At 33.5% G+C, this 27,069-nt stretch overlaps 1 protein-coding gene across 1 annotated transcript; it reads left to right on the forward strand.

The window, feature by feature from the left end:
- Positions 1-3,284: 3,284 nt before the first annotated feature.
- On the forward strand, positions 3,285-25,938 carry RGS18 (regulator of G protein signaling 18). Its single transcript, XM_077760074.1, has 5 exons — positions 3,285-3,530; positions 3,996-4,097; positions 5,160-5,221; positions 22,864-23,030; positions 24,487-25,938. Exons 1-5 carry the CDS (start codon positions 3,412-3,414, stop codon positions 24,742-24,744), a joined length of 708 nt encoding a protein of 235 aa, XP_077616200.1. The 5' UTR covers positions 3,285-3,411; the 3' UTR covers positions 24,745-25,938.
- The last annotated feature ends 1,131 nt before the right edge of the window (positions 25,939-27,069 follow it).

A 27,069-nucleotide genomic window follows, 5' to 3' on the forward strand; every position in this document is an offset into this window, starting at 1 on the left:
ATCCTTAACAGATGAGGGACAGATGAAGTGAGCCATATAACATCAACCACTTTCTTAAAAGACTTTAGTGTGGGGAAGAAATATCAGTCTCATTTAGAAAGTTTACAGGGGTAGTCCTTAAATAGAGGGGAAAAATACAATTTTAAGTTGAGGAAATAGCAAGAGTAAAGGTCTGAAATTTTCAAGACAAAATGTAAGAAAGAGTTCAAGAAATTTGTGCAAGGTTACCTTTGAGTCTGGCTTAATACCAAGCAGATCACATGCAGGTTAAACTCCATGAGTATTGGCAAAGAATACTTACCATAAGATATAAGTTAATAATTTTCAGAGTTCACACAGAGCTGAGGGACATTCAATTTCTTAACATCCATTATTGGAAAGCTTTACTGAACACCCTGGGAATTCATTATAAATTTAGGTATCATCATACCTCAGTAATTAAGGCTAATCTGCACCCATCATACTAAACTTTCAATAGAAGTCTTTAAAGACAAAGCTGATACTTAAATAACTGCTGGTCAATGTTATCTCTATCATCATTAATGAGGACTAACAAAATTCTGATATTTAACATCATAAAATTCAAATGTCCAGCATCCAATAAGTATTGGGCACCTGATGGATTGGGAAAATATGCCACATCATCAGGAAGAAAACAAATATAAAAGCAGACCCAGATCACAGAGATGAATTTTCAGAAAAAAAAAAAGTTCAATATAGATATTTTAAATATGTTCAAGAACAGTAAAAAACATGATGAAGATAAAATATTCAAATTATAAAAAGTCACATCTCTGGAGCTGAAATAAGAACATTATTGGATAAGGTTAACAACAAATAAGGCATTGTGGCAAAAAAGATCAGTGAACATTGTTGCGAAGACATAGCAATGAAAAATATCTGTGAAACAGAGAGAAAAGAGGCAAAAATTGAGTATTTCCTAAGTGACTAATGAGACAATGTCAAGAAGTCAAACATACCTGTAATTTGAGTCTCTGAAGCTGTGAGAAAGGGAAACAAAAAATGGAGAGCTAGTACTTAAAAGTTTCTGACTTTGACAAAAACTATAATAAACCCACAAATCCAAAAACCTCAATGAATCCCAAGTAAAACGAACATCTTTCATATCTTAATCAAGTCTTTAAAAGCCAGAGATAAAGAAGAAATCTGAAAAGTGGTCACACTCTTACATTAGGACGTAGGAACTGTTAAACAAATTATCAGTGGCTTCTTAACAGGAATAATGGAGGCAGGAAGACAAAATACAACATCTTTAAAGTTGCTGAAGGAAGAAAAAGCAACTTTCAACCTAAATTCTATCCTGTAAAGATATCCCTCAAACTGAGGAGGAAAAAAAAAATTTTAAGAGACATTTTCAGAATATCAAGAGTTGAGAAAATTTTTCAGCAGAACTTCATGGCAAGAAATGTTGAAAATCTTCAGGCTAAGGGACTTGTGCACTTCTGCCCCAAAAAGTGAAGAGACCTGCAAATGGTAAACCTGTAGGGAAATATAAAAGGCTGTTCTCATTTAAAATATATATTTAAGAGATTATTGTGCCCGAGTGATTCTTAGCTGGCTGCCATGCACATCCACCCTTTTCTTCCTCTCCTGCTTCTGACTGCATACACAAAGACTAAATCCATGCATCTCCTAATTCTCTTTCAGACCTTTACACAGGTCCTTAATGTAGTCTCCTTGTGTCCACATTTTCACAATCTCTCTTTCCTTAGTTCTATCAGCTTGCATACAATTTCAACATATCTTATGAAAAACACCGGTAAGTTTCTGTCTCTCCTCTGGATATAGCACTTCAAAGATAGTCTTTTTACAGTCAACAAACAGTCAGGATGAATTTAAAAATGTGTTAAGGAGCACCAAAGTGGCTCAGTTGTTCAAATGACCGACTCTTGGTTTCAGCTCAGGTCATGATCTCACCATTCATGTTTTCAAGCCCCACATCAGGCTCTGTGCTGACGGTGAGAGCCTGCTTGGAATTCTTTCTCTCTCCCTCTCTCTTTGCCCCTACCTGGCTCTCTCTTTCTCTCAAAATAAATAATAAACTTTAAAAAAATTCTAAAAATATGTTCAAAGTAAAAGTTATTGAATCAGGAGAGTGTGGGTATAAATATATACTAAATGTTCTTTAATTTCAATTCTGTAAATGTTTTGAGCTCCTAGGTGGCATCCCTGTCAACTATTTTCTTGAAATCAATAATTTGAAAAGACTAAAAATAAAACAGGTTTCTTCTACATTTGTTAATTTGTTTTATTAATAGACACAATTTTAGAGGAATTAAAGCATCCACTACTGGAGATCAAAGACTTTTAGAAAGACTAAATCACATGCTCCTGATGATCAAAGACTCTGATAATTCCAGATCTTTTCTTCCACTGACCTCTGGACTTTGCAAGAATAAATCACTTAATATCTAGCATCTTGGTTTCCTTTGATACAAAATCTAAGTTCTGAACTACATCAGTATTTCTTAGATATTTAGATGTTTTGAAACAGGAGAAAAAGTGGATGCTGAACCTACTTGGAGTTGTCATTTCTTTTTAATAAGAGCATAAAATAAACCAACACACAACCTACCATCTCTAGTTAAAATATTTCATCAAAAAGAATATTTTAACAATGAAAAGGTAGAAGAGCAACTTCAAAATAAGGAAATCCTTCATATTAATATATATGTAGTTTAAGAAAAAATTTACATAGTATCTTTTTATGCCCATTTTACCACGGACTGATAAAAATTTCTTAAATGTCTAAAATCATTCCATAAACCTGTGCTTTAAAATTATTGAATTAAATACTTTCTAATGTTTCTTTCAACTATAAAACTCCATGATCTATATTCTTACTTTGATACAATATGTTAAGCAAAGGCAATTTACATTACATGGCATTATGTCAATTAAATAAAATTTACTTAATGCTTTGTAATTAAAATAGGTTAAAAAAAAATTAAGAACAAGGGAAAATATCTCCTAATGTTTGATGAAGTACTTCACCACAACATATTTTAATACACACTATACACATTTTAAAATGTTTTAAAAAGTTCCTGTGGGAAATGACAGTGTCATTTGGGTCTATTAAAGCATCATTCTGGTTGCACAAACTAGAAAAAGAAGTTCCACTGTGGTAATACTAGTCTTTATCTTAGAGACCAAGAGTCATTTTGCAAATTTGTGGTATCATTTCCCTAAACAACTCAGGACCAAACTGTACTTCAGTTCCTCAGTTCTTTTTTGTAGAGGCAGAAGCACAGCTCTTGACTTTTTTTTTTTTTTTGGCACTGCTGACTGCATTGAGATACTTTTTATTGTACCATGTATAACTATGAAATGGCATTAACAAGTGAAGGATGTAATAAATTAGACATCTCTTCATTTTAGAGAAAGAAGATGGAAACATCATTGGTTTTCTTTTCTCAATTAAATATGTGTGAATCAAAGGAAAAAGCTTTTTTCAAGTTAATACATGGTTCAGGAAAAGAAGAAACCAGCAAAGAAGCCAAAATCAGGTAAAATCAGTTTTATACTTCTAAAATCATGATTGATGTTGAATATTTGTTAGCAGTTGTTTTTAAAAGATCTGGTTGAAAATATATTGATTGTACTGTTAAAACTGGAGGGGAAAGGGTCTCTTTGTTAGGAGTAAACAAATGTCAAATCCAAAGTGCTTTTATTTTTTTTAATGCAACAATTTTAACCGCACAAAAGAAGTAATAATAATCTGAATTGAAATATAGTCTCAAATACTTCATAGTCAATGAGGGGAAAAACAAATACATTTCACATATGCTCTCCTAATTCTTTCACAAATTGAATGAAATTCATTAGGAAAACCACTGTGAGTGTGTGGAGAGTGGATGGTGGATGAGAAGGGGTGTTCAGGTGATTACCAATTCCAAATTTGTTTGACAGTGAGAAGGAAAGATTTAAATTGTCATCCAAATAGTCCTGAACCTGATGTGTTTTCATTACAGAGCTAAGGAAAAAAGAAATAGGCTAAGTCTTCTTGTACAGAAACCTGAGTTTCATGAAGAACCCCTCTCCAGCAGATCTGGGCACTTGGCCAAAGAAACAAGGTGAATAACTTTTAATTATTTCAAGGAAGATTTTGCTGATTCTACCATTAAAGGTTTAAGAAAGAGGAAATTAGGGATTTATATTTTATTGGAAATTACACCGTAATATAAGGAAGGTTAGAGATCTCATTTCAAAAAAAGTAGGAATATTCCATAAAACTAAACCACTTTACAGCTCAAATTAAATAACCTTATAAAAATTTAAAGGTGCTCTTTTAAAATTATATACCTGTCAATTTTAAATGATATATTTTACTCCTTATAAACTGATGAAATAGTCATTAATTTAAGAGTTTTTCACAACGTAATATTATCATAGAGGAGAGCTATTCATCTCTTCTCTTAATAGTTTGAAAACAAAAATTCCTCTAGGTATAAAAGCAAGAAAGCACCAAAAGGGATGTTTTGTCACTTTCGGCCATTTCTTTAATTCAAACAGAAAATGAAACAGCCTTATCTATTAGTATCATACAAATTCTTCCAAAAATGGAATATAACCAATGAAAGATCCAAGACAAATATATTCTACTCTGTAAATTATAACTCAAAATAATTGTTGTATTGCAGCTTTTTAAATATATTTCTTATCCCTTTAGAACTTTATTAACCAAACTTCCTGTATTTGTTTTTTTTTTAAATTGCTGCATATTGTGGTAAGAGCTTTAAGGAAGTTACAGTTAAAAAGTTTGACTAAAAGATACTTTCAGTTTAAGCTCTTCTAATTGTTGACTTAAGCTGGATATGTAGAAATGAATAAGTTGTTTTCTCAAAAAAATAAAAAAGATAATTGGCCTGATTTCTTTTTCTTTGTTCTTAACACATGATTAATTTTAAATAAAATAATTTGTACACTCATGAGAAAATAACGGATGTTATTTAACATATATTAAACTTGACCAACGTTTTTGAAGTTTCCAATGTAAATACAACTTTCATTGAATAATAATAAAAAGAAACTCCATGAAATATGATTGAAAAGTGCAGTATAATAGCATATATAAGAACAGATCCATAAACAGACTTTCCTCATACTCCATTATCAACATTTTGTCTCTTGAACAGAATCTCCCCTGAAGAAGCATTGATATGGGGTGAATCATTTGACAAACTACTTTCCCATAAAGGTTAGTGGTATTCTTCCCAAATGGTTTCCATCTTAATGGAAAACTACACAAAATATGCACGCAACTATACAAAGCAGGCTGCAATAAAAATGTAGTCTGCTTGGTAATTTACAGCAATCTGAGTTTCTGATCAAGAGAAATAACTAAATACCAGAGTAGTCAACAAATGGAAACTATTTCTTCAATATTGTGATTCTACTAAGAAATACTTCTTGTGTTTGAAATATTACCTCTTTGTGCCATGATGAACAGTTTCAACTTTTTAATTTATTGATTTTGTAATGAGATCCTTGTTTTTTTAAATTTTTTAAAGTTCATTTATTATTTATTTTGTGTGTGTGTGTGTGTGTGTGAGAGAGAGAGAGAGAGAGAGAGAGAGCAGGTGAAGGACAGAAAGAGAGGGAGAGAAAGAATCCCAAGCAGGCTCTGCACTGACAGCGCATAGCATGATGCAGTGCTTAAACTCACAAACCATGAGATCATGACCTGAGTCAAGATCAAGGGTCAGATGTTTAAGTGACTGAGCCACCCAGGGGCCCTAAGATCCTTGTTTTTCTTTTTTCTTTTAATTAAAAGTTTTTTTCTAATGTTTATTTTTGAGAAAGAGAGAGAGCAAGAATGGGGGAGGGACAGAGAGAGACAGAGACACAGAATCTGAAGCAGGTTCCAGGCTCCAAGCTGTCAGCACAGAGCCTGACACTGGGCTCAAACTCATGAACTACAAGATCATGACCTGAGCCAAAGTCAGTTGCTTAACCAGCTGAGTCACCCAGGTGCCCCAATCCTTATTTTTTTTTTTAATTCTCGATTATCCATGTTATTTTTATTGTTAAGTGATCTAAAATTTAAAGCAATTCTTTTATTGGAAATTCAGGAAACTCTCATGAAAATACTTATGTTTCCAAATTTTATAAATATTTCACTCTTCATATCAATAATCTCTTTAAGATGAGTTTTGTAGGTGAGGTGGAAGGTGAGGACAAATACTGAGTCCATGTTTGACTATTCAACACTATGATAAAGCATGAGTCAGAAGACAGGCTGCCTAGATTGTTACTCTTTAGGGTCAATTTACATAAAACAGTAGGGGTGGGATGTGAACATTTTTTGTCTTTATTGAGTCCATGATTCCTTTCAGGAAGTAAAACTGACTAATTTAACTGAGTAAATGATGGGGCTATGAACCACAGGGTTGATCATTTTCCACAATCAAGCAGAGCTGCTTCAGAAACACTTTTATCATTATACACTTCCTCAACCCCACTGGCTTTATTTATATCTCAAAATTTCCCTGGTTCCTTACCTCATTCTTCATCTGAAACCAAACCTTTCTTTGCTCTTGCCCAGACCAATCCAAGATGAGGCTAGCCAAACTACTCTAACTACTGTTACTCTACTGTTGCTAGTATTGCTAGTCGAGTTCAAATTCTAAGGTTACTGTTGGAAGAAGAGATTCCTGTTGCTAGGACAGCTAAGAGTACACTACTTGTAATTCAGCCTCGAGGACTGTGCTCTGTTTGATGAAACACCAACTTTTCTTGTCTGTCTTCATTCTCTGTATTTTTCTCCTTCCAAGCTGTCCATCTCACTGAAAGGTCTGTGGCCCTGTCAATGCTTCCCTGAATTTACCGACATAAGAATTCTATTTCTGTACACCATCCCTGAATACTTTCCCTCTTCCAATAAAAATATATTTTACCTCTGAATTGTAATATGGACTGGGAGAAAGAAAAATATAGGTAGAAAAACCAAGGCTTACAGTTAGGCAAGAACATAATCAATGAAAATGACCTAAGAAAGAAGTGGATGCTAAAAAAAAATGTAACTTGTTACTTCTTTCTCTTTATTTCACCTCAATACTGTATGAGTCCCTGTTTTGAAGAAGAGTAATTTAAACAGCTTTCCTCAACTTCTCACTTTTCTTCATCCCCAATATCTAGTAATTTCTTAACTGTTATTCAAATTCTTGCCCAATGTATGTCAAATATGTCCCATTCTCACTAACTCCATTGCCGTTGTCTTGATTCAGGTATTTATCAGTTCTTAAGACTAATTATAACAACCTATATGAAAGTTTCCTCCATCATTCATGCTCCCCAAATTTGTTTCTTTTCTAACTATTTAGTATTTCCACATCCCAGCCCTTTATTCTCTTCACTAGTCACAGCAAAGGAAAAAAAGGAACGGGATTCTTTTTTCTATAAAAACTTGACAGTTTATTACAAGGAAGCAGATGTCTTTTCATCTGTGGAGGCTCAGCCTAGTCCATAAATATTAAGTTCTTAAATAATATAACCAAATTTGTTGCTAAGAAAGCGGCCACAGTTCCTTTGACACTGGAATTCTGGTTCTCTTCAGCTACATAATGGTTGCATAATCTTAGTTAAGCTTCCTAATGTCTCTTTCAGCTTCTTCGACTGTAAATGGAGATAACAGTTTCTTTAGCTCCAATAGGAATGGGTTTCTCTCAGGATTAAATGAAATGATGAATAAGAAACCAGTAACTGACACTCCACAAATATGAATTATTACTGCTATTATTGAAAAAAAAGAGTTATCAGCAATAAATTTAATAATCTTTTTTCTATTTTCCAGTCCATTCCCAAATAAGTAAAATCACTTACAGTGTTAAATTTCAATTAAAAGAAATATATAAGCTCTATTTATTTATTGAGCTTAATAAATTAGTACATAATAATTTCATCATACTCTCATGACCCATTCAGAGAGAAGAAAGATTTAGCAAGGGTAAATAGACCTACAGAAAATTCTTTCCTGGAATTCTGTAATCATTCTGTTTCACAAGTAGACAAAACTGAATGGAAAAAATTGAATCTGCTGCTCTCTCTTTTCTCTGCTGGTGGAAATATTAAAGAGCTGTAAAATAGCAGCAATTTGAATCAAGGGAGTTCAACATGATAACAAAAGTCAGCACTGACCTACTTGGACATTATTATCGTGACTCATGATCAAAGTGCTAATTAAATTATACAGCATTCACAAAAAAATTATGTTACTAGTATTCGTTTAATTAATTCCCAAAAATCCAATTATTTTTAATTGCAAAACTTATTGTAATATTACATAATAAAGCTTAAAATAATCAGCTAAAAAAGTCTTTTGGTTGCAATGGTTAAATTCAGCTCAAGTCTACTGACTTGACTCCAGGCAAAAAAAAAAGGAAAGATCTTATACTCATTAGTATACACACACACACACACACGCACACACTTAAAGAAAGACTTTACTCTATCAAATGTTATAGAACTCCCCTTTGGTTAAATGAATAAGTTTCTCAAATCTATATGTCATGTCTATGTAAAGGAAATAGAAATCATATTAAATTTAATCAAATGGGAAATGGAGTGATATATCAAACAAAATACAAAATCAAAATACAATGGAAATTTGAGTATTTAGTTTGACAAAAATGACTGATATTAAAAGCACTTTATACAGATTATTAGTATCTTTAGAAATGGAACCACAGAGTAGATAGTTCTTACACTAGATTTTAGGGGATTAATCAAAATTCAATAGCTGGACAAGAAGAGAGAACATCCAAGTAGAGAATCATTATAGGCATGGGGCATTAATCAATTTAATTTAGAGAACTGAAAAGAAACTAATTCTTTGTTGAGAAACATAATTTGGAAAAGGAACTGTAGCTTAGGATGACACACAATAGACAGATGAGACTAAAACAGAAAAAGCATGATTTTTACTATATCTCCCATAGAAGCGACAGAATCCAGGGAGTATTTTAATAATTACACTATTTTATTCAAATTTAATTTTTAAAATGTAGTTTAGCTCCTTTAAAAATTAAAAAAAAAAACAGAAGATAAAATCCAAGTAAATCTAAACAAAGTATAGACCAGTTAATAAAAAGTTTCAATATTTGTTTGTTAATTATCATATATGTACCTTACCAATGTGACATGTTAATAATAGGCAGGAACTGGTTGTGGGGTATAAGAAAACCGATATCTTCATAAGTTTTCTGTAATTTAAATCTATTCTAAAATAAAATATTTTTCATTTGTTTCTATACAGATGTTAGGGTACATTTTTCCCACCATCCCTGCTTACTGACAAATTTGTCTAAAATTGTGAAATAAATCATAAAAGTCTATAATTTAGCTATGCATATAAAAATCAATAATTTAAAAAAATATTTAATGTTCATTTTTGAGAGAGAGCCAGAGCCAGAGACAGAGCACGAACAAGAGAGGGGCAGAAAGGGAGAAAGACACAGAATCTGAAGCAGGCTCCAGGCTCTGAGCTGTTAGCACAGAGGCCGATGTGGGGCTCAAACTCATGAATGGCGAAATCATGACCTGAGCCAAAGTTGGACACCCGACAGATTGAGCCACCCAGGTGCCCCCCCAAAATCAATAATTTCCAAATGCTTTTAATAGAAATAAAACTTATGAAAAAATAAAAAAACAATGTCAGATTATAGCCGATTCATAATCATCAATTTAATATTTAGTTATGTCTCCTAATTGATTGACTTTATAAAAGTAAATGTTATCAACATGAAGTTAGCAAATCAATTAATTCTAATAAAATTATATATATATTATACTTACCCATACATGTGTGTTTTGTATACATATAGGTATGTTCCATGTTAAGACATCTTTGAAAGTAAAATGCTGTTGAACAATATGTTTGAAAATAATTAGCTAGTTATATAAATGCTATATAACTTGCAATGTATCATGTAGCCTTTCAAAAAAAATTTTTTTTTTAAATGTTTTATTTATTTTTAGGAGAGAGAGAGAGAGACAGCATGAGCAGGGGAGGGTCAGAGAGAGAGGGAGTCACAGACTGAAACAGGCTCCAGGCTCTGAACTGGCAGTCAGCACAGAGCCCGACGCGGGGCTCGAACCCAGGAACTGTGAGATCATGACCCAAGCGAAAGTCGGACGCCCAACCGACTAAGCCACCCAGGCGCCCCTCAAAAATTTTTAAAAGAGATTATATACATGGGTACAAGATTTTAACAGGCAGAAGAAAAAATAATTTCTGAGCTGAGAAAAAAGGCAGGAAAAGTGCTAGAGATTTTGTTGTAACTTGCAAAAGCAACCAGTTATTTTTCACTGAGGCAGAGTAGTGAGAAACACATTGGAAAATCAAGTTGGGGACAAATTTTGGAAGAGTTTGTTAGAAAACTCTGATGGACATAAAGGTAGAATTCTATACATGTAACACGGACTACCTACAAGGTTGTTACAAATATAAAAGCAGCTAACCTCAAGTTAAGGGCCATTTTGGCAAGAAAATGGATAAGCTTGGTGATTGATTGAATGTGTATGTGTATTGTAAACTGAGATGGTGAAGAGATATGAGATAAAGAAAAAGGATGAACCAAAGATACCTAGATTTTATTCAACATTAATAGAAAGATGACAGTGCCTTTCAAAGATGAGAAAAAGAAGTGGAAGAGCAAGATTTGTGAGAAGATAACAGGTCAGAGTTTGAACTTATTTAGTTGCTAGTAAACTACATCAGAAGTTTTGCAGGGTTTTATAGGCACACACCTAGAATGTGGAAGAGTAATCGATTATAAATAGAGATTTTCTAACCATCTCACGTAATTAATAATTGAAGATGTGAAAGAGGATGTTATTTTCTGTGGGGAGTCTCTATCAATAAGAAAATCTTTCAACTGCTGCATAACTGTATATTTTCCTGTGCATTTTTTTCCAGTCATTACAAATAATTCCAATATTTTTGACTTTTTCTTTAATGAGTATTTGCTTGACTTTTTGCACTCTGAATTGTGGTTCAAGTAAACTTAATCCTGAGAATAATTCATAATAGATTAGAGAAGTAGAATATGTAGTTCATTGCACCCCCCCTTGATTTAAAAATATAAACTGATTATACTGTGGAAAATACTTATTACTGACTGACTAAAGGCTGCAAGGAAATGAGTATTTCACTTTTGGGGAAGGAAATGAGTACTTCTCCTTACACTTTTTACCTTGTGGCTTTTCAACTTACCCTTCCCAATTTTCAGTTACTGATTTTCTGCAAGATAAGGGATTCCAGTGTTTTGCAAAGCTTAATTTCTGAATCAAGCTGACCCATAATACACACTCAATTTCTTAATCTGTTTAAGGATGAAAATAAGTAAAATCAAGCCAAAATTAGGAATGGATTACATAAGTAAATCATTATTGCAAAAGTAACCACAACTGTGTAGGGTCAAGAGCTCTGCAGCCCCAATATTCAAGGGGAAACAGTACAACCTAGTAATACTTGAATTTCCAACTTCAGAGTTTCTTGACTTTTTGTTTCATTTGGTTTCTTGGCATCAGAAAAATACTCCAGCAGATGCCGGTGTTTCAATTTAGAAACATGCAATCACAAGTGTTTCATATTTGTATGACACATTGAGCCAGCTTCTTCCAGTGTGAATTCTAATCCCGATAGGTTGCATCAAGCACTTTTGGCAGCTGCATTCACCACTGCTGCCTTCTAAAGGACTGTTGGGTAAGTTACTCCTTCCGTGTGAGCAATGGTTCCATGGTGACCAGACAATGCAGCTGCCCAGAGTAAGAGAAACAGGAAGTAACTCATGTGCTGGGATAATCTTGCACAGCATTGCCTTTTACTGTTGTGTTTTTTTAAGTTTTTATTTCAATTCTAGTTACTTAATTCTATACTTAAACTTTTAAAATTACTTTCTCATTCATTTAAAAAACATTTTAATTTTTATTTATTTTTGAGAGAGAGAGAGCAAAAGAGTGTGAGCCAGGGAGGGTCAGAGATAGAGGGAGACACAGAATCCAAAGGAGGCTCCGGGCTCTGAGCAGTCAGCACAGAGCCTGATGCGGGTCTCCAACTCATGAACTGTGAGATCATGACCTGAGCCAAAGTCAGAGGCCCAACTGACTGAGCCAATCAAATGTCCCTCATTCATTATTAACTCATTTCCTGAATCAGTATTTCTTCTTCTTTATTATATGCATATTATGCCAACAAAATCCATTCGCTTTGATTTTCCCACTTAGCACTTTTAGCACATAGCACTTTTCCTAATAGTGTTATGACTTTACTCTGAATGTCTGTATCAAACTCAAGACTAATCGCGATAGCAAAGAACTTTTGAATGATATTCCAGAGCATTATAGCTGGCACATAGTCAATCTCTTATTTTGTGAATTACTAAAGGACTATATTTTAAGAAACATTTATGCTATTTTCTGCAGGCTTTCATTTGAATTCCATACAAGCTGATTTTCCTGGCTGCTCCAAATAAAACAAGTCACCCCACAAATGCCCTTTAGTCCTTGGTATATAAGTGCCTGTGTTCCCATTAACCTTCATATACTCAACAGTAGGGATTTTGTTGTTTTATGGCCACTTATAACTTTGAACAAAATACACTAGAGTTCAGACTTCTGCTCTATATTTTACCAGCTATTAATTTATGGCAACTTAACTCTTTGAGCCTCAACTTCCTCAGTTGTAAAAATGGGTATAAAAGGACTTATTCCACAGGGTTGACATGAAAATTAAATGGACCTGCACCAATAAAAGGCATATAGCAATGTGCCAAGGCCTTAGCAAACACTCAAAACTTCTATTATAACTAGTATTATTGCATTTTCAGTATATAATACAGTTCTCAGGCTCATACTAGGTGTTTTATAAATAAAATAGATGAAGAAAGTTATTTTTAATATGTAACAATTTCAGTTGCTTGGCATATGTATGATCCCTTTTGGATGTTAGTGTAAAACACTTTATTATAATTGAGATCTATTAATAAGAAAATTAATGGTCATAGTCTCCCCAAATTATGACATTTATTAACTCACTTAAGGAATGATTTGGCATTTAAAAATTGATCAATCATGTTTATACATGTCATGTGGACAGAATAAATTGAAATTTCCTTCACTGGGATCAATGTAGCTTTGTTCACAAACCCAATAAAGTTTATAATTTGTTTCCTCTTTCCAAACTAAGTTTAACCTGGAACTGATTATTGTTTCATTGCAAGATAACAGTCATTTTATTTTTGCTCTGAAATATATACACTTCAGGTGTTTGAGGAAAAGCTTCTGTGTATCAAAATCCTTCAAAGAATCATTACCCATTTATATTTCCCTTCCACCTCCTGAGAAAAGCACACCACTCAACATGAGAAATGAATCTTGAAAATGAAACACAAAGTGAGCTAAAGAAATTAAGAAAGTGGTTAAATATCACCTATATTGATCATTCTTGCTACTCTAGTGATAAGAATTTGTTGACTCATTCAGGAACTGCTTAGCACTAAGACCTTTTTAAGAAAGTTCTGTTTAACCAGGAATTATCTTACCAGCATCTAGTGACTGTAGACAAGTTCTGAGTTGCTTGTCAGTCTTAACTGATAGCTTCTCAAATCTTGTAAGCCTAATCTTTGCTTGTCTTCCTAGTTTTTCCACAAACACTTAACCACTAACATCTGGTACTCAGGATTAATTTACTGAGAAAGAAAAATGGCAGAAATCTCCCCCTTTATCTCAGTAAAAATGCCAGTGGGAGGAGCAGTGGGTAGAGACATGATTCTTTTGTCATGGTTATGGTTAGAATGATCCCATACTCAGTAGTTTGGAAATGTTTTTAGGTTGTCTTTTCTGTTCCTGTATCTCTAATATATTTTTTAATTGCTTACAACATTAAAAAAATAATGCTTCATGACAAAGGACAAGTTCTTGCTGGCTCTAAACTGATGGCCATTCCCACCTTCTAGAAGCCATCACATTTTCTGGCTTATGACCATCTTCTGTCATCTTCAAAGTCAGTAACAGTCCTTGTGTTGTATCTCTCTGACCCACTCTTCTGCCTTCTTGTGCTTTTAAGGATTTATGCGCTTAGATTCGATTTGATTATCCACCATAATCCAGGATACTCTTCCCATCTCATGGTCCCTAACCATGCCCACTTTTTCCATGTAGGGTAATACATTCACAGGTTTTGGGGATTAGGAGATGGACACCTTTGGAGGGCTGTTACTCTGCCTACCAAAGGAAGTGTTCCCTTCCTAAGAAAGATAACTTCTACAATTTGTTTTGTTTTGTTTGTTTGAAAATGAGAAATTGGGGAAATTGAACTTATCTGAAACTCAGTTTCCTCATCTATGAGAATGAATATAAGACATATTCCAAGCAACTGTTGTAAAGGTTAAATGTGGTACTGCATATAAGCAGCACTTAGCCCTCAGAACCTCTAATGTGTTACAAATGCAAAATCTCTTAATTGCCTTCATTCTATCTATAGAGGTTCATTATTCTTGTTTCACTCAATACGGAACTTTTTTTTTAATTAAAAAGAATTCTTAAATATTTATTTATTTTTGAGAGAGAGACACACACAGAGTACCAGCAGGGGAGGGGCAGAGAAAAGGAGACACAGAATCTGAAGCAGGCTCCAGGCTCTGAGCTGCCAGCACAGAGACCAATGTGGGGCTCAGACACACAAACCATGATATAGTGACCTGAGCCGAAGTCGGACACTTAACCGACTGAACCACCTAGGTGCCTCGAAACTTTTTATATTAGAAACTCATCACTGACCATAAGGAATAGTCCTAGACAGAAGTGAATATAAGAAAGTAATATAAGTGAAAATGAATTGAGGGGGAAAAAAGCTATCACTTTATTTCACAATATTTTTTTCACCATAATACTAGAATGCTTGCTTCTTTTAATATATTGCTAAATTTAAGTCTTCAATGTTTTTTCAGAATCTTTGCATCTCTGATCATGAGGGATCTAGGTCTGTAATTTTCTTTTTGCTTTCTTTTTAAATATTTATTTTGTTTATTTCTGGGGAGGCAGGTTTTGGTGAGACTTATCCTAGCTTCATAAAATGAGGGGGAAAGTATTAATCCCTGCACTGTCTTAGAATACTTCCTCTTTTTTTTAGAGAAAGAGAGAGAAAGAGAGAGAGAGAGAGAGAGAGAGAGATTGTGCACACATGTGAGCAGGGAGAGGAGCAGAGAAAAAGAGACAGAGAGAGAGACGGAGGAAAGGAGGGAGAGAGAATCTTAAGCAGGCTCCACTCTTAACTCTTAGCTCAAAGCCTGACTCAGGGCTCTATCCCATGACCTTGGGATCATGACCTAAACCAAAATAGAGAGTCAGATGCTCAACCACCTGATCCATCCAGGTGTCACCAGAACACTTTTTCTTAAATGTTTCATAAAAATTCACCAAATCTGGGCCCAAAATTTTTTAGGGGGAGAAGAGAATATTTTTATTAAAAATCTGTTTATTAATTGAATTAGGGCAATCAGAATTTTCACTTCCTCATTGCCTTTTTGGGTAGGTTTTTTTTTAAACAATTTTCCCATTTTATTTAAATTACATTTTTTGGTGTGAAGTTGTTCATATTTACTGTCTTTTTAGTATCTGTCAGATATGTGGTAATATCCCTGATTTGCTTCCCTGTGAAGCAGGCTTACTAAGGGTTCTATTTTATTAACATTTTTAAAGAACCAAATTTTGGCTTTTGTTAATTTTCTCTATTTTGTTTTCCTCAATATAGATTTCTGCTCTGTTTTTATTATTTTTCCCTTCTATTTACTGTGGTTTGAAATTGTTCTTATTGTCAAGCTTTTAAGGTAGAAACTTAAATCTTGATTTTTTTACACTTTTTTATTAGCATAGCTTTATATGTAATGAATTTTCCTCTAAATACTGTTTAAACTCTACCCCACAAATCCTGATGTGTCTACTTTCATTATAATACAATTGTAAATATATCTTAATTTCTCATGTGATTCCATATTTGACCTATGAATTTGTGTGTATTTTATTTTCAAGTGTGTAGAGACAATTATAACTATGTTACTAGTATTAATTTGTTATGAAAACCTTTGTGGGCAAAGGACATACTCTGTAAGATATCAGTCTTTTGAAGTTTGTTTAGATTTATTTTATGTCCTATCTAGCATGTGGTCTGTCTTGGATAATCTTTTCTTGTATTTTATGAGTATTTTATAATTATCAATTATGTCTATTTAGTTCATATTGTGAAGTTTTACGGTACTTTATCAATATTCTGTCTACGTGTTCTATACATGTATAAGTGAATACAATTAAAATCTAAAACTATAATTATAATTATATATTATTATATATTATTTTATATTATACTATATCATATTATATTATATATTATATATTATATATTATTATATATATATAACTTAAGTAATAGTTGACTAATTTACAATTACAAAATGGAAATATTCCATTTTGAAGTCACTTTGTCAGGCCACATCAAGTTGTGGGGCTTTTTGTTTTTATTTGTTTGTTTGTTTGTTTTCTCCTTCCCTCCCACTCTGCTTGAGAGAGCCACATCAAATTGTTTTTATACAGATTTCTTATGCTAAAACTTTTTATAACATTTTCATCTTTTTATTTTGCCTTCCTGGTATTTTATTTTTAACATGTGTCTATTATAGCCTATATGTAGTCAAGTTTTCATTTTTAATGAAATCTGATACTTTCTGACTCTTAATTAGAATGTTTACTCCATTTAAATGTAATGTCATCATTTATATAGATGGAATCTATAGCTAACATCTTATTTCCTGGTTGCTCCATAATATTTTGTAGTCACTACTCTTTTCCTCCTTTCCTTTTCCTTAGATTAAATAATTTGTATTCAACTCTGTTCTAATTTACTCACCCTTCATTCTTTAATTTGTTGTCATGTTGATTCAATATTTTTTTTTGCTCCAGATATTTTATCTATTCATCTCCAGAATTTCCATTTCTTCTGTATATTCAATTTCTATGCTGAGGTTTTGCATTTATTTACTCATTATGCCTTAACTGTTCTGTTCTTCAACAAATTAATAATAGCTTTTTTACTGTCCTTGGATGCTATTTCTAATATTTTGGATACTTCCTAGTCAGTTTCTTTGTTTTTTAATTTTTTAATTTATTTTGTGAGAGATACAGAGAGAGAGAGTGGGGGGGAAGTACACAGAGAGAGGGAAAGACAGAATCCCAAGCAGAGTCCATACTGTCAAACTCACAAACCCTGGGATCATGACCTGAGCTGAAACAAAGAGTCGGAGGCTCAACCAACTGAGCCACCCAAGCATCCCCCTCACCCTCATGGTCATTTTCTATTCACTGCTTTTGTTATTGATAATGGGCCACATTAGACATGTCTCTGAGTGCCTACAAATTTTATTGTATGTGGGCATGGAAGAAGATAAGGGAGTCTAGACTATGTTGTATTCCTTTAAAGAGTGTTGGATTATTTTTCTGACAATCAGTTATGTTACTCATGAATCCTCTTTATTTTTTTGTGACCAGTTTGATCCTTTAAAATCAATCTCTTTCTGATTTGTCTCAGTACTAGAATAAGTCCCTTGCTCTTAGGTGAAAAGTTTATGCCCAAAAATGTGTACTTTATTGAGCTACAACTCCAAAGTCTTCCTGACCTAGAAAGCTTCATATTATTTCCTTCTCAGCCTACAGCAGCTCTACTCTTCAGGGCTTCACATAATTTGCTCGCACATGTCAAGGCTCTGAGACACAGACCTGCACAGACTTCCAGGCCCGCCTGCATGTTTCTCTTATAAACATATCATGATTCCCAATCTCTTCTCTCTGACTCTTCAACTTAACAAGATTTTTTTTTTTTTCAATTTTCCTTAGGCTCCATCTCCATGAGTATCATTCCTCTATGTGCCTGCTGGTAAAAAGCCAGTCCAAACCTAGGGCTCACTTCTTATGTTTCTCTTCTCACACTGTTTCCAGTCCCTATTGACAGTTGTATTACGCTTGAAAACTGCTGCCGTGATATTGGGTCCAGTTTTACGGGTATGTATGGTCAGAGGGAAAGTTTGGTTCCTGCTACTCTGTAATGGCCCTCTTATAAACTATAAATTATAGTTAAATAATAAATATGTCTTTCTAATTAACATAGGACTCTGTAGATTAAATCAAGAACTTTGTCTTGTTTAGCTGGATTCTTCAGTACCCAGAACAGTGTCTGGGATATAATTAGCACTCAATAAATAGGTTTTAAATAAATTAATATGTTGCTCACTGGAGAATTTGGAATGAAAACAAACTTATTTAATAAGATAGTTGACTGAAGTTAGGAATACAATATAGAATTAGGAATATACTTAAATCACTGACAGTGATATCCAAAAGTGAGCACCGTACCTCTAGCAAATTATGTCAACTTGTCTGAAATTACATAGGAAGGCATTTACCACAAACTCTAACCTTGAAGTTCTTGAATATTAATGTCATCTTGTTAGCACACCAAAAACTCAGTTCTCAGTAAAAGGCTTATATTGGCAAAACTCATGAGGCCGAAATAAAACTCACCTGTTCCTATTTCTCTCCCTTTCTGTTTGCTCGAAGAAGTAAAATTATAATAAAAAGTTTGCTTGTCAAGCTTGAAATTAGAATGTTAATTAAATATTTAATAACATAAGGCTAAGATAAGTTTTGACTTTTAAATGAGTATATTGTTAATTTAATATCTTGTGCATCCATATTTATAATATGACAAGATTTTTTGTGTCTTGTTTCTTTGTTTATTGCCTTTTTATGATTACTGGCTCTAACAATTTGTCTCCTAATTATTATAGAATTGATGTTTTATGAAAACACAAAAGATTTTCTAAAATTTTCTATTTTTAATGAAACTTTTCTCATGTATTTAATTATTTGTAGATCATTTCTTTCAGCAAGTAGTGAATAGTTTCTTCATGTTGGACATTTGGTAGCAAATTAGACAAGGGTCTGCATCTCATAAATCTTATAAAGTAGAGTGAGAAACAAAAGCAAGCAAGTAACTGTAGTACAATGTTCTACATTCTTGGATCTTAAAATGTGAAAAAGATAGTGGAAAAAGATGAAGGGCACTACTGGAAAATTTTCAACGGTGAAGAAACATGATGAAGTCTTTACTAGAAAGATCATACTGTCCAGAATGTGGATAATAAACTAAGAAGTTGTGGGAAGAAATAAGGGAATCCTGGAGTCAGGGTCACTAACTAGAAGGTTGTTATAATAATCCATGTGAAAAATAATTTTTATAAGTAAAAAAAACACAACCGCTTCTTTATGTTTCTCAATAGGCAAATAGCTAAACAAATGGTGGCATATTATTATCTTACTTGTGATATTGTATACACTTGACTCGAACAACATGGGTTTGAATGCAGGTGTACTTACTCTTGGATTTTTTGGATCAACACAGTGCAATACTATAAATGTATTTTCTCTTCCTTATGATTTTCTTAATAATAGTTTCTTTTCTCTAGCTTACTTTATTCAATACATTCAGTAAGAATTCAGTATGTAACACACGTACATACAAATGTGTGTTAATCAACAGGTTATATTATCTGTAAGGCTACTGGTCAGCCGTAAACTATTAGCAGTAGTGTTTTTGAAGAGTCAAAAGTTACAAGTGGCTTTTTGATTGGATGGAGTGGGGGTATTGGCATCCCTAACCTTTGCATTATTCAACAACAACTGTATAGTTTTGAAAGATATTACATTGGTGGAAACTTGATAAAGCATGCATGAGATCTCTATTCTCCTACAACATGTAAATTTATAATTTTCTCAAAATAAGGAAATTTAATTTTTAAAAATGTATATAAGCCAAAAAAAGTAGACTATCAGGGACATCTGGATGGCTCAGTCAGTTAAGCATCTGACTCCTGATTACAGCTCAGGTCATGATCTCACGGTTTGTGGGTTCAAGCCCCACATCAAGCTCTCTGCTGATGGTGCAGACCACTAAATAAATAAACAATCCTAAAAAAGTCTTTTAAAAGTAGAATATCATAAAAAGTTGAATGAGCCCTAGTTTTAAAGTCAGTTTGTCTTAGAGATGAATTCTAAGTCTGGTACATTCTAGCTATGTAAACTTAACCTGACTGAACTAAATAAATAATAGTCATGAAGACTTATCAACATCACCATCACCACCACCACCATCACTAAAACCCATACAGTATACATACTGAGTGCCTGTCACTGATTTAAGCACTTTGCCATTTTAACACTTTTAATTCTCACTTCTCTTGCTTTCTTCTCTCATGGTTTGCTCACGTACTTTGGTGATATACTTGGATTCTTTTCTCTTTATTTTTTCATATCTATTACTGGTTTTTGATTTATGGTTACCATTAGGTTTTCATCTAATATCTTATGCCTATAACAGTCTATTTTAAGTTGCTGGTTGCTTACATTTGAAACCAATCTTTACTCCTATCCTCCACCTTACCCCCTCCATGTTTTGGGTACCTTGTGTCATACTTTGCATCCTTTTATTTTGTGAATCCTTTGACCTGTTTTTTTAAATAGATGTACTTAATTTTACTGGGTTTTTTTTTTTTGCTTTCTACTTCCTAACTTCTACTTATGGTCTTTCTTTTTCATTCAAAGAGTTCCTTTTAACATTTCTTTTAGGGATGGTTTAATGGTCATGAATTCCTTGAAATTTTGTTTGTCTGGAAATCTCTTTATCTCTTCTTCTATTCTGAATGATAGCCTTGCTACATAGAGTATTCTTGGTTAAAGGTTTTTGTCTTTTAGCACTTTGAATATATCATGTCACTCCATTCTGACCTCCAAAGTTTCTGCTGAAAAATCAACTGATAGACTTCTGTGGTTTCCCTTGTGTGTAACTGTTTTCTTTCTCTTGATGCTTTTAAAATTCTCTTTTTATCTCTAATTTTTACCATTTTAATTTCAATGTGTCTTGGTGTGGACCTCCTTGGGTTGATTTTGTTGGAGGCTCTCCATCCCTCCTGAATCTGGATTTCTGTTTTCTTCCTAAGAGTGGGATTTTTTCAGCTATTATTTCTTCAAATAAAATTTCTTCACCTTTTCTCTCTCTTTTTCTTCTGAAATTCAAATAATAAAAAATGGTGTTGCTGAACTCCCCAAGTCTCTTTTCTATTTCATTCTGCTGTTTCACTTGGGACATAGCCCCCGTCTCCTCATTTTGTCTAGCTCTCTGTATCTGTTTCTATGTGTTAGGAAAGCCAGCTAGATCTGCTCTTGAAAGTAGTGACCTTATAAATTAGTCCTGTGGTGCCCTGCAGTGCAGTGTTTCCTGTTCAGCAGAACCTGGAGCATTAGGGCTTTCTCCTATGTGTGTTATGTGTGTTATACTATTGTGGCTGAGCCTGAGATGTGTGACATGAAGGTCCATTTCTTTCCCCTCTTAGGGCCTGCAGCATCCCTTCTTACAGACAATCATATGGGTCTATTTAGCTTCTATGTCTCTTTCCTTCCTACCCACTTCAATGTTGCCTCTTTTCTACATACCCTACATTTAGCTGTGGAGTGTCTGTTCTGCCAGTCCTGAGATCATTCTCTTGGTTATTTACACTGACGTGGGTGCTATCTATGGGACAAAATGAACTTAGGGTCCTCCCACTCCATCTTCCCCTGAAATCAATGCTTTTAATTATCTAAAGAGCCCTATCAGGTAGTATCATAATTATCTTAATTTTAAATATTGAGAAAATGAAGCACAGAAAAAAAAGTATTTCACTCAGGACCATATAGTAATTAGCTGAACATGAATTTGAACTCTGGCTTCCAAAAGATTTGATACCAATGCCTAACGTTGATGGAGCTCAGGAAAAAAGTAAAAATGGAGACCCCATACTAAATGTCTAAATGGTTAAGAGCCATAAATCAAGCTAACAAACTGTTAAATATATATATATTTCATTTTTCTATTTTGACAAATATGTTGTGTATGCATTAGGTTTGAATTTAAAATTCTCAGACTCTCTACAGTTCTACTCTATCAACATACCCTGCCTTTCTTCTCTCTCCACTCATGGTTTGGTTCCACACTGTGAAGTTTTTTGCACATTTGGTTGAACACACCAGCCTGCAGATCCAAGTGCTGTCCTAAGGATATGCATACCATTGAGTCAGTGTGTCTTTAGTGGATGAATTTAGAGAAAAAGACCATGCAAACCCTGGTAACAGAGCTTTTAGATAGGGAATTCCATGGTCCTGAATACTAAAGCATAGTCTAGAAGTGGGGGGATAGGCTCCAAGTAGAATGGTTTCTTGGCTCTGTAGAATCACCCCCACATCCCTGAAAGAGGCACTGAGGAACCTGAAAGAGACCCAAGGCAAGGACCAGAATAGGGGTTTATCCCTCTTACTCAGGTCTAAGTGTGATACCAGAGTCATTTCAACAAGAATGATACTTACCTTTCATAATTGTGAAGGTTACAGCTTATTTACATGATGTCCCTCATTATATTCTGCAAGATATGTGTTACTTCACTGGATTAGAGGGAAGACGTAGCTATTCTGTTAATATTTGCAGTTAGACTTTAATATCCAGTAGTACATTACTGGAGGGGAGTTGGATAGGGGATGAGTTCCATAGGTGATGGATATTAAGGAGGACACTTGTGATGAGCACTAAGTATTATATGTAAGTGATGAATAACTAAATTCCACACCAGAAACCAATATTACACTGCATGTAAACTAACTGGAATTTAAATAAATATTTGGAGGAAAAATAATATCATGTAATATAATTTCTCAGCATTCCATTAATATTTTATGGTTAAAATATATCGTTTCTTTTCTTGGTAGCTGGACTGGAAACTTTTACCAGATTTCTTAAAACTGAATTCAGTGAGGAAAACATTGAATTTTGGATAGCCTGTGAAGATTTCAAAAAAATTGAAGACCCTCAACAAATTATCCTTAAAGCAAAAGCAATATATGAGAAATTTATACAGAATGATGCTCCACAAGAGGTATAGTAAAGATGATTGTAAAAATTTTAAACTGTTTAAAAATTTTTTGAGACAATTGGCCTTCATCAAATTATATCCTCGTACATTCTACCAGAAAAGTCAAGATCTCACTGAAGCAAAAATGGGTATTAATATAAATTCTCACATACAAACAAAATTCATTGTAAGATTTTGCCATGGAAATAAAATTATAATTTAAATCATTCCTCAGGGTTATCTTTATTCTAGACTAAGAGTCAATGCAATTACTTGCAACATTTAGATTCATTCACTTATCCATATTAATAACCTAAACATAAGCAATGTCTCATTAAAACTAATGATTTCTGTAAGTGGGAAAGGCAAGAGAAATTAAGAAGTTTGTATAATGTACCATTTTAGTGTGAGCTCATCTACCAATGCAAAGTTTTGATTGACCCAAAATAATTATTCCTCCATTTTAAGATAGACTAAAAGAAAATTTCATAATAAATAGCAGAAGGAAACCTAATTTGGCAACGGTTCAAGTGAAAAAACAGTTGTGATTTTCTTTGACCATAAGCTCAGTGTGAGATAATTGTGTGATACAACTCCTAAAACTATAGCAATAAAGCTATAAAACTAGCCAATATTACCTGACTATCCTCAAAAGTAATTTAAATAGAGTTTCTATATTTTTATGTGTTCAAAAAATAGTCCTTCTTCACTGAAAGCGTAGAACTGGTAGCCTATCACTGTTAAGAGTTCCATTTTACCATAAATTACTATTGTCCATGAGGTACCATTGTCTATGTGGATATCATTTTACATGGAATAATTAATCTTTTTCTTGTTTCAACATGTTTCACTTGGTTCTGCATTTCAGTGCATTATTCTGTTTTCCCCATGGCTGACCTTATACATGAATTTTTTAAAAGCAGCTAGATTTATGGTATTACCTCTAAAGGAAAAGGAAGGATCCCTACCTGAAAATTCACCTCTACCAGAATCAGATATAGCAATAGTGATTTGATAAAAATCATTAAAAGATTTTATGTCTTTAAAAGATATCCATTTCAGCACATATATGCTTGTAAGATAGCATCATAATAAAATGAAAAGAGCATGATGATTAAAAAAAAACCCACATTGAAATCCCAGGTATGTCCCAAACTCCACTGTCCTCATTCAAAAAAATTGATTTCTATGAAGCTTAGTTTCCACTTTGAAAATGAATTAACCTAATGGTCTTTATGATATTTACTGTTTCCTTATTTTAAGTTAGCAGAAGTGAGAAGGATCAGGAGCATAGGAAGAGAAGACCCTGATGAAATGCCAGCCCAGAGTAAATCATTGGATTCCTAGACCTATAACAAAGAAAATCACCCAAGCATTGAAGTACATTATGCCCACTCCAACACTGGATCAGACCTGTACTGTTTGTTTTTCAAAAGTAGATTGACCATAATCATACTTTTTTGTTATTATCATCATCCAGGTTAACCTTGATTTTCACACCAAAGAAGTTATTACTAAGAGCATCACCAAACCCACCCTACACAGTTTTGATGCTGCACAAAGCAGAGTGTATCAGCTTATGGAACAAGACAGTTATACACGTTTTCTGAAATCTGACATCTATTTAGAATTGATAGAAGGAAGACCTCAGAGACCAACAAATCTTAGAAGACGATCACGTTCATTCACCTGTGCTGAGTTCCAGGATGTAAAGTCAGATGTTGCCATTTGGTTATAAAGAAAATTAATTTTTTCGTTTTGATGGAAAACTTACAATCTGCTTTTAAGATACAGAATATTTACTTTTTACAAATGGTTACATCTTTTAAAATAAAATACACCATGTCAAAGGATTTTTAAAATGTAAATAAAAACTTACATTCTAACAACACAGACACTATATCTGCCAATATATTCTGTAAAGCCTTCCAGTTGACTTCATTCCATTCATAATCAGAAAAACTTATTACTTAATTAAAAAGAAGTAAAGAAGAAATAACAATATTTTATGACACTGTAAAGTTGAGTTAAAGTTAAGCCTTTGCAAAATTGTCAATGGTTAGACCCAATATCTACTTTGGACTTTTTTTCTAGATGTAAACAATTTATATTCAGAACACATTTTCCATACTGATAAGTCTCTTTCTTTCTCTCTCAGTCATAGAGAGTGTAGAAGTGACCTGGTTCTTACAATAGGAGAGAACAATCATTTGTTCTTGTGTTACTAACACTGGTTCAAGAATAAGCAATGTATCACTTCTAGCTATAAACCAGAAACAGGAACTTTGGGAAGACACATTCACATCTATTGAACTTCCAAGTTCAACATAATCCATATTGATAACTGAGGTTAAGATCCACATTTGGTCTCATTCCTAAGTGGACACAGGCTTATCCAGTTGGTGGAGCACATTTCTGATGGTCACAGAAACATGGCCAGATCATACATAGCTCCAGGTTGGGATTAGGAGCATCTTCTCACCTGCTGTCATAAACTATCACTAAAATAGTGACAGTCAATGGTTTGGTTGATGCCCAGAGGAAGTTTACCCCAAGCAGTAGTTAGGTTTCATGCTTAGACTTTTAGGATTGGGATGAAAGTTAGAAATGAGAGGACATAAAAAAGCAAGGAGTCAAAGGCTTTGGAGACTCATGCACCTGCTACATTGGCTCATATAAATAAAGTGTTCCCCATTGATCATGTTCTTATTTCAAGACTCATCAAATCATTTAATTGAATTCTATATTATTCAAAATAAGGTTATGCTAATAAATATATATGTCTCTACTTTAGTGAAATATTTAATTTTCGATGTGTGTTGCATGTAAATGCCTATAATTAAAGATGTCATACATATGGCTTTGGTAAATGTTATTTTAGTTGAAATGTAAAATATAAAACCTGTGTATCACCTATAGTAATAAATATTTTTAATTTCTTCATATGTACAGTTAATGTTTATTTGACCACTAAGTGTTTTTGCTGATTATTGATTATCCTTTCTGTCATCATTTACATATTTCCTTATTTTAGAATGATATTGGAATAGAAATAATTAAAATATTTTGTCACCGATATAAATGCTAATTCAATTCTTTATATTGTTATAGATGTGAAAACAAGGTATCATGCATTTCAAAAATCAACTAAGAAAGTGATTTTTAATCTTTTTGGCTGATTTGTATTTTCTTTTTTATCTGATTGCCTCATGCACAGTTAAGACTTGATCCAAGGTGTCTTTTTTTAATGTGTATTTATTGACTTTGAGAGAGTAACAGCACATATGTGGGATTTTGTGGGGAGAAAGACAGAGGGAAAAAAAGAGAATCCTAGGCTGGCTCTGCATTGTCAGCGCAGAGCCAGACACGGGAGTCAATCCCACGAACCATGAGACCATGACCTGAGCAGAAATCAAGAGTCAGTTGCTTAATCGACTGAGCCACCCAGGCATCCCTACGAGCTTTCTGATCTCATTACAAAATCATGGGCTGATTTTAACAACATTGTCCCAGGATTACAAATACATATTATGTTGTTTTTTATTTGTAAACTACATAATACACAGATGTGTCCAATATTTTGTTTAAAGTATTCAGTAAGACCCTTCAAAACCATACCAAGGACAATGTGGCCACAAACAGAAAAAAAAAAAAAAAGCAATTGAAGAAGTGAAAGAAGTCAAGTAAAATTGTGTGACAGTGCTGAGCACTGGTTGAAGGAATTGTAGTGATATATAATATAAGCCTACGAACTTGAGAACTTCAGTGCTTGGGCTCCCTAAACAGATGAGTAAGCCTCAGAAATTCATTGAACTTCTAAAAGCATCTATCTTACCCATTTTTTTTAAATAAAAGGATTCAGCATTTCTAATTCTAATCTTCTTTATGTCCCCTACATTTACTGATTCTAAGTACATCACCTGATAGTCTCCAAAGCACCTCTTGATTAATGCCCAAGGAAGGAAAAGAGGCAAACATGTATAGTTAATGAAGGAAAACTTCAGAATAAAAATTAATATGAGATATTGGTCTAATAGTAAGGAATAATTTTATAGAAAACTTA

Source organism: Crocuta crocuta, unplaced genomic scaffold (assembly GCF_008692635.1).
Source record: "Crocuta crocuta isolate KB4526 unplaced genomic scaffold, BGI_CrCroc_1.0 scaffold462, whole genome shotgun sequence".
Lineage (NCBI taxonomy): Eukaryota > Metazoa > Chordata > Mammalia > Carnivora > Hyaenidae > Crocuta > Crocuta crocuta.

Bases quoted from the DNA above. Each gene is read 5' to 3' on its own strand.
- RGS18 (XM_077760074.1), top strand. From the start codon at position 3,412: ATGGAAACATCATTGGTTTTCTTTTCTCAATTAAATATGTGTGAATCA. The intron at 3,531-3,995 runs GTAAAATCAGTT...TTTTCATTACAG, and splicing joins AGCAAAGAAGCCAAAATCAG to AGCTAAGGAAAAAAGAAATA. The intron at 23,031-24,486 runs GTATAGTAAAGA...ATCATCATCCAG, and splicing joins AGAATGATGCTCCACAAGAG to GTTAACCTTGATTTTCACAC.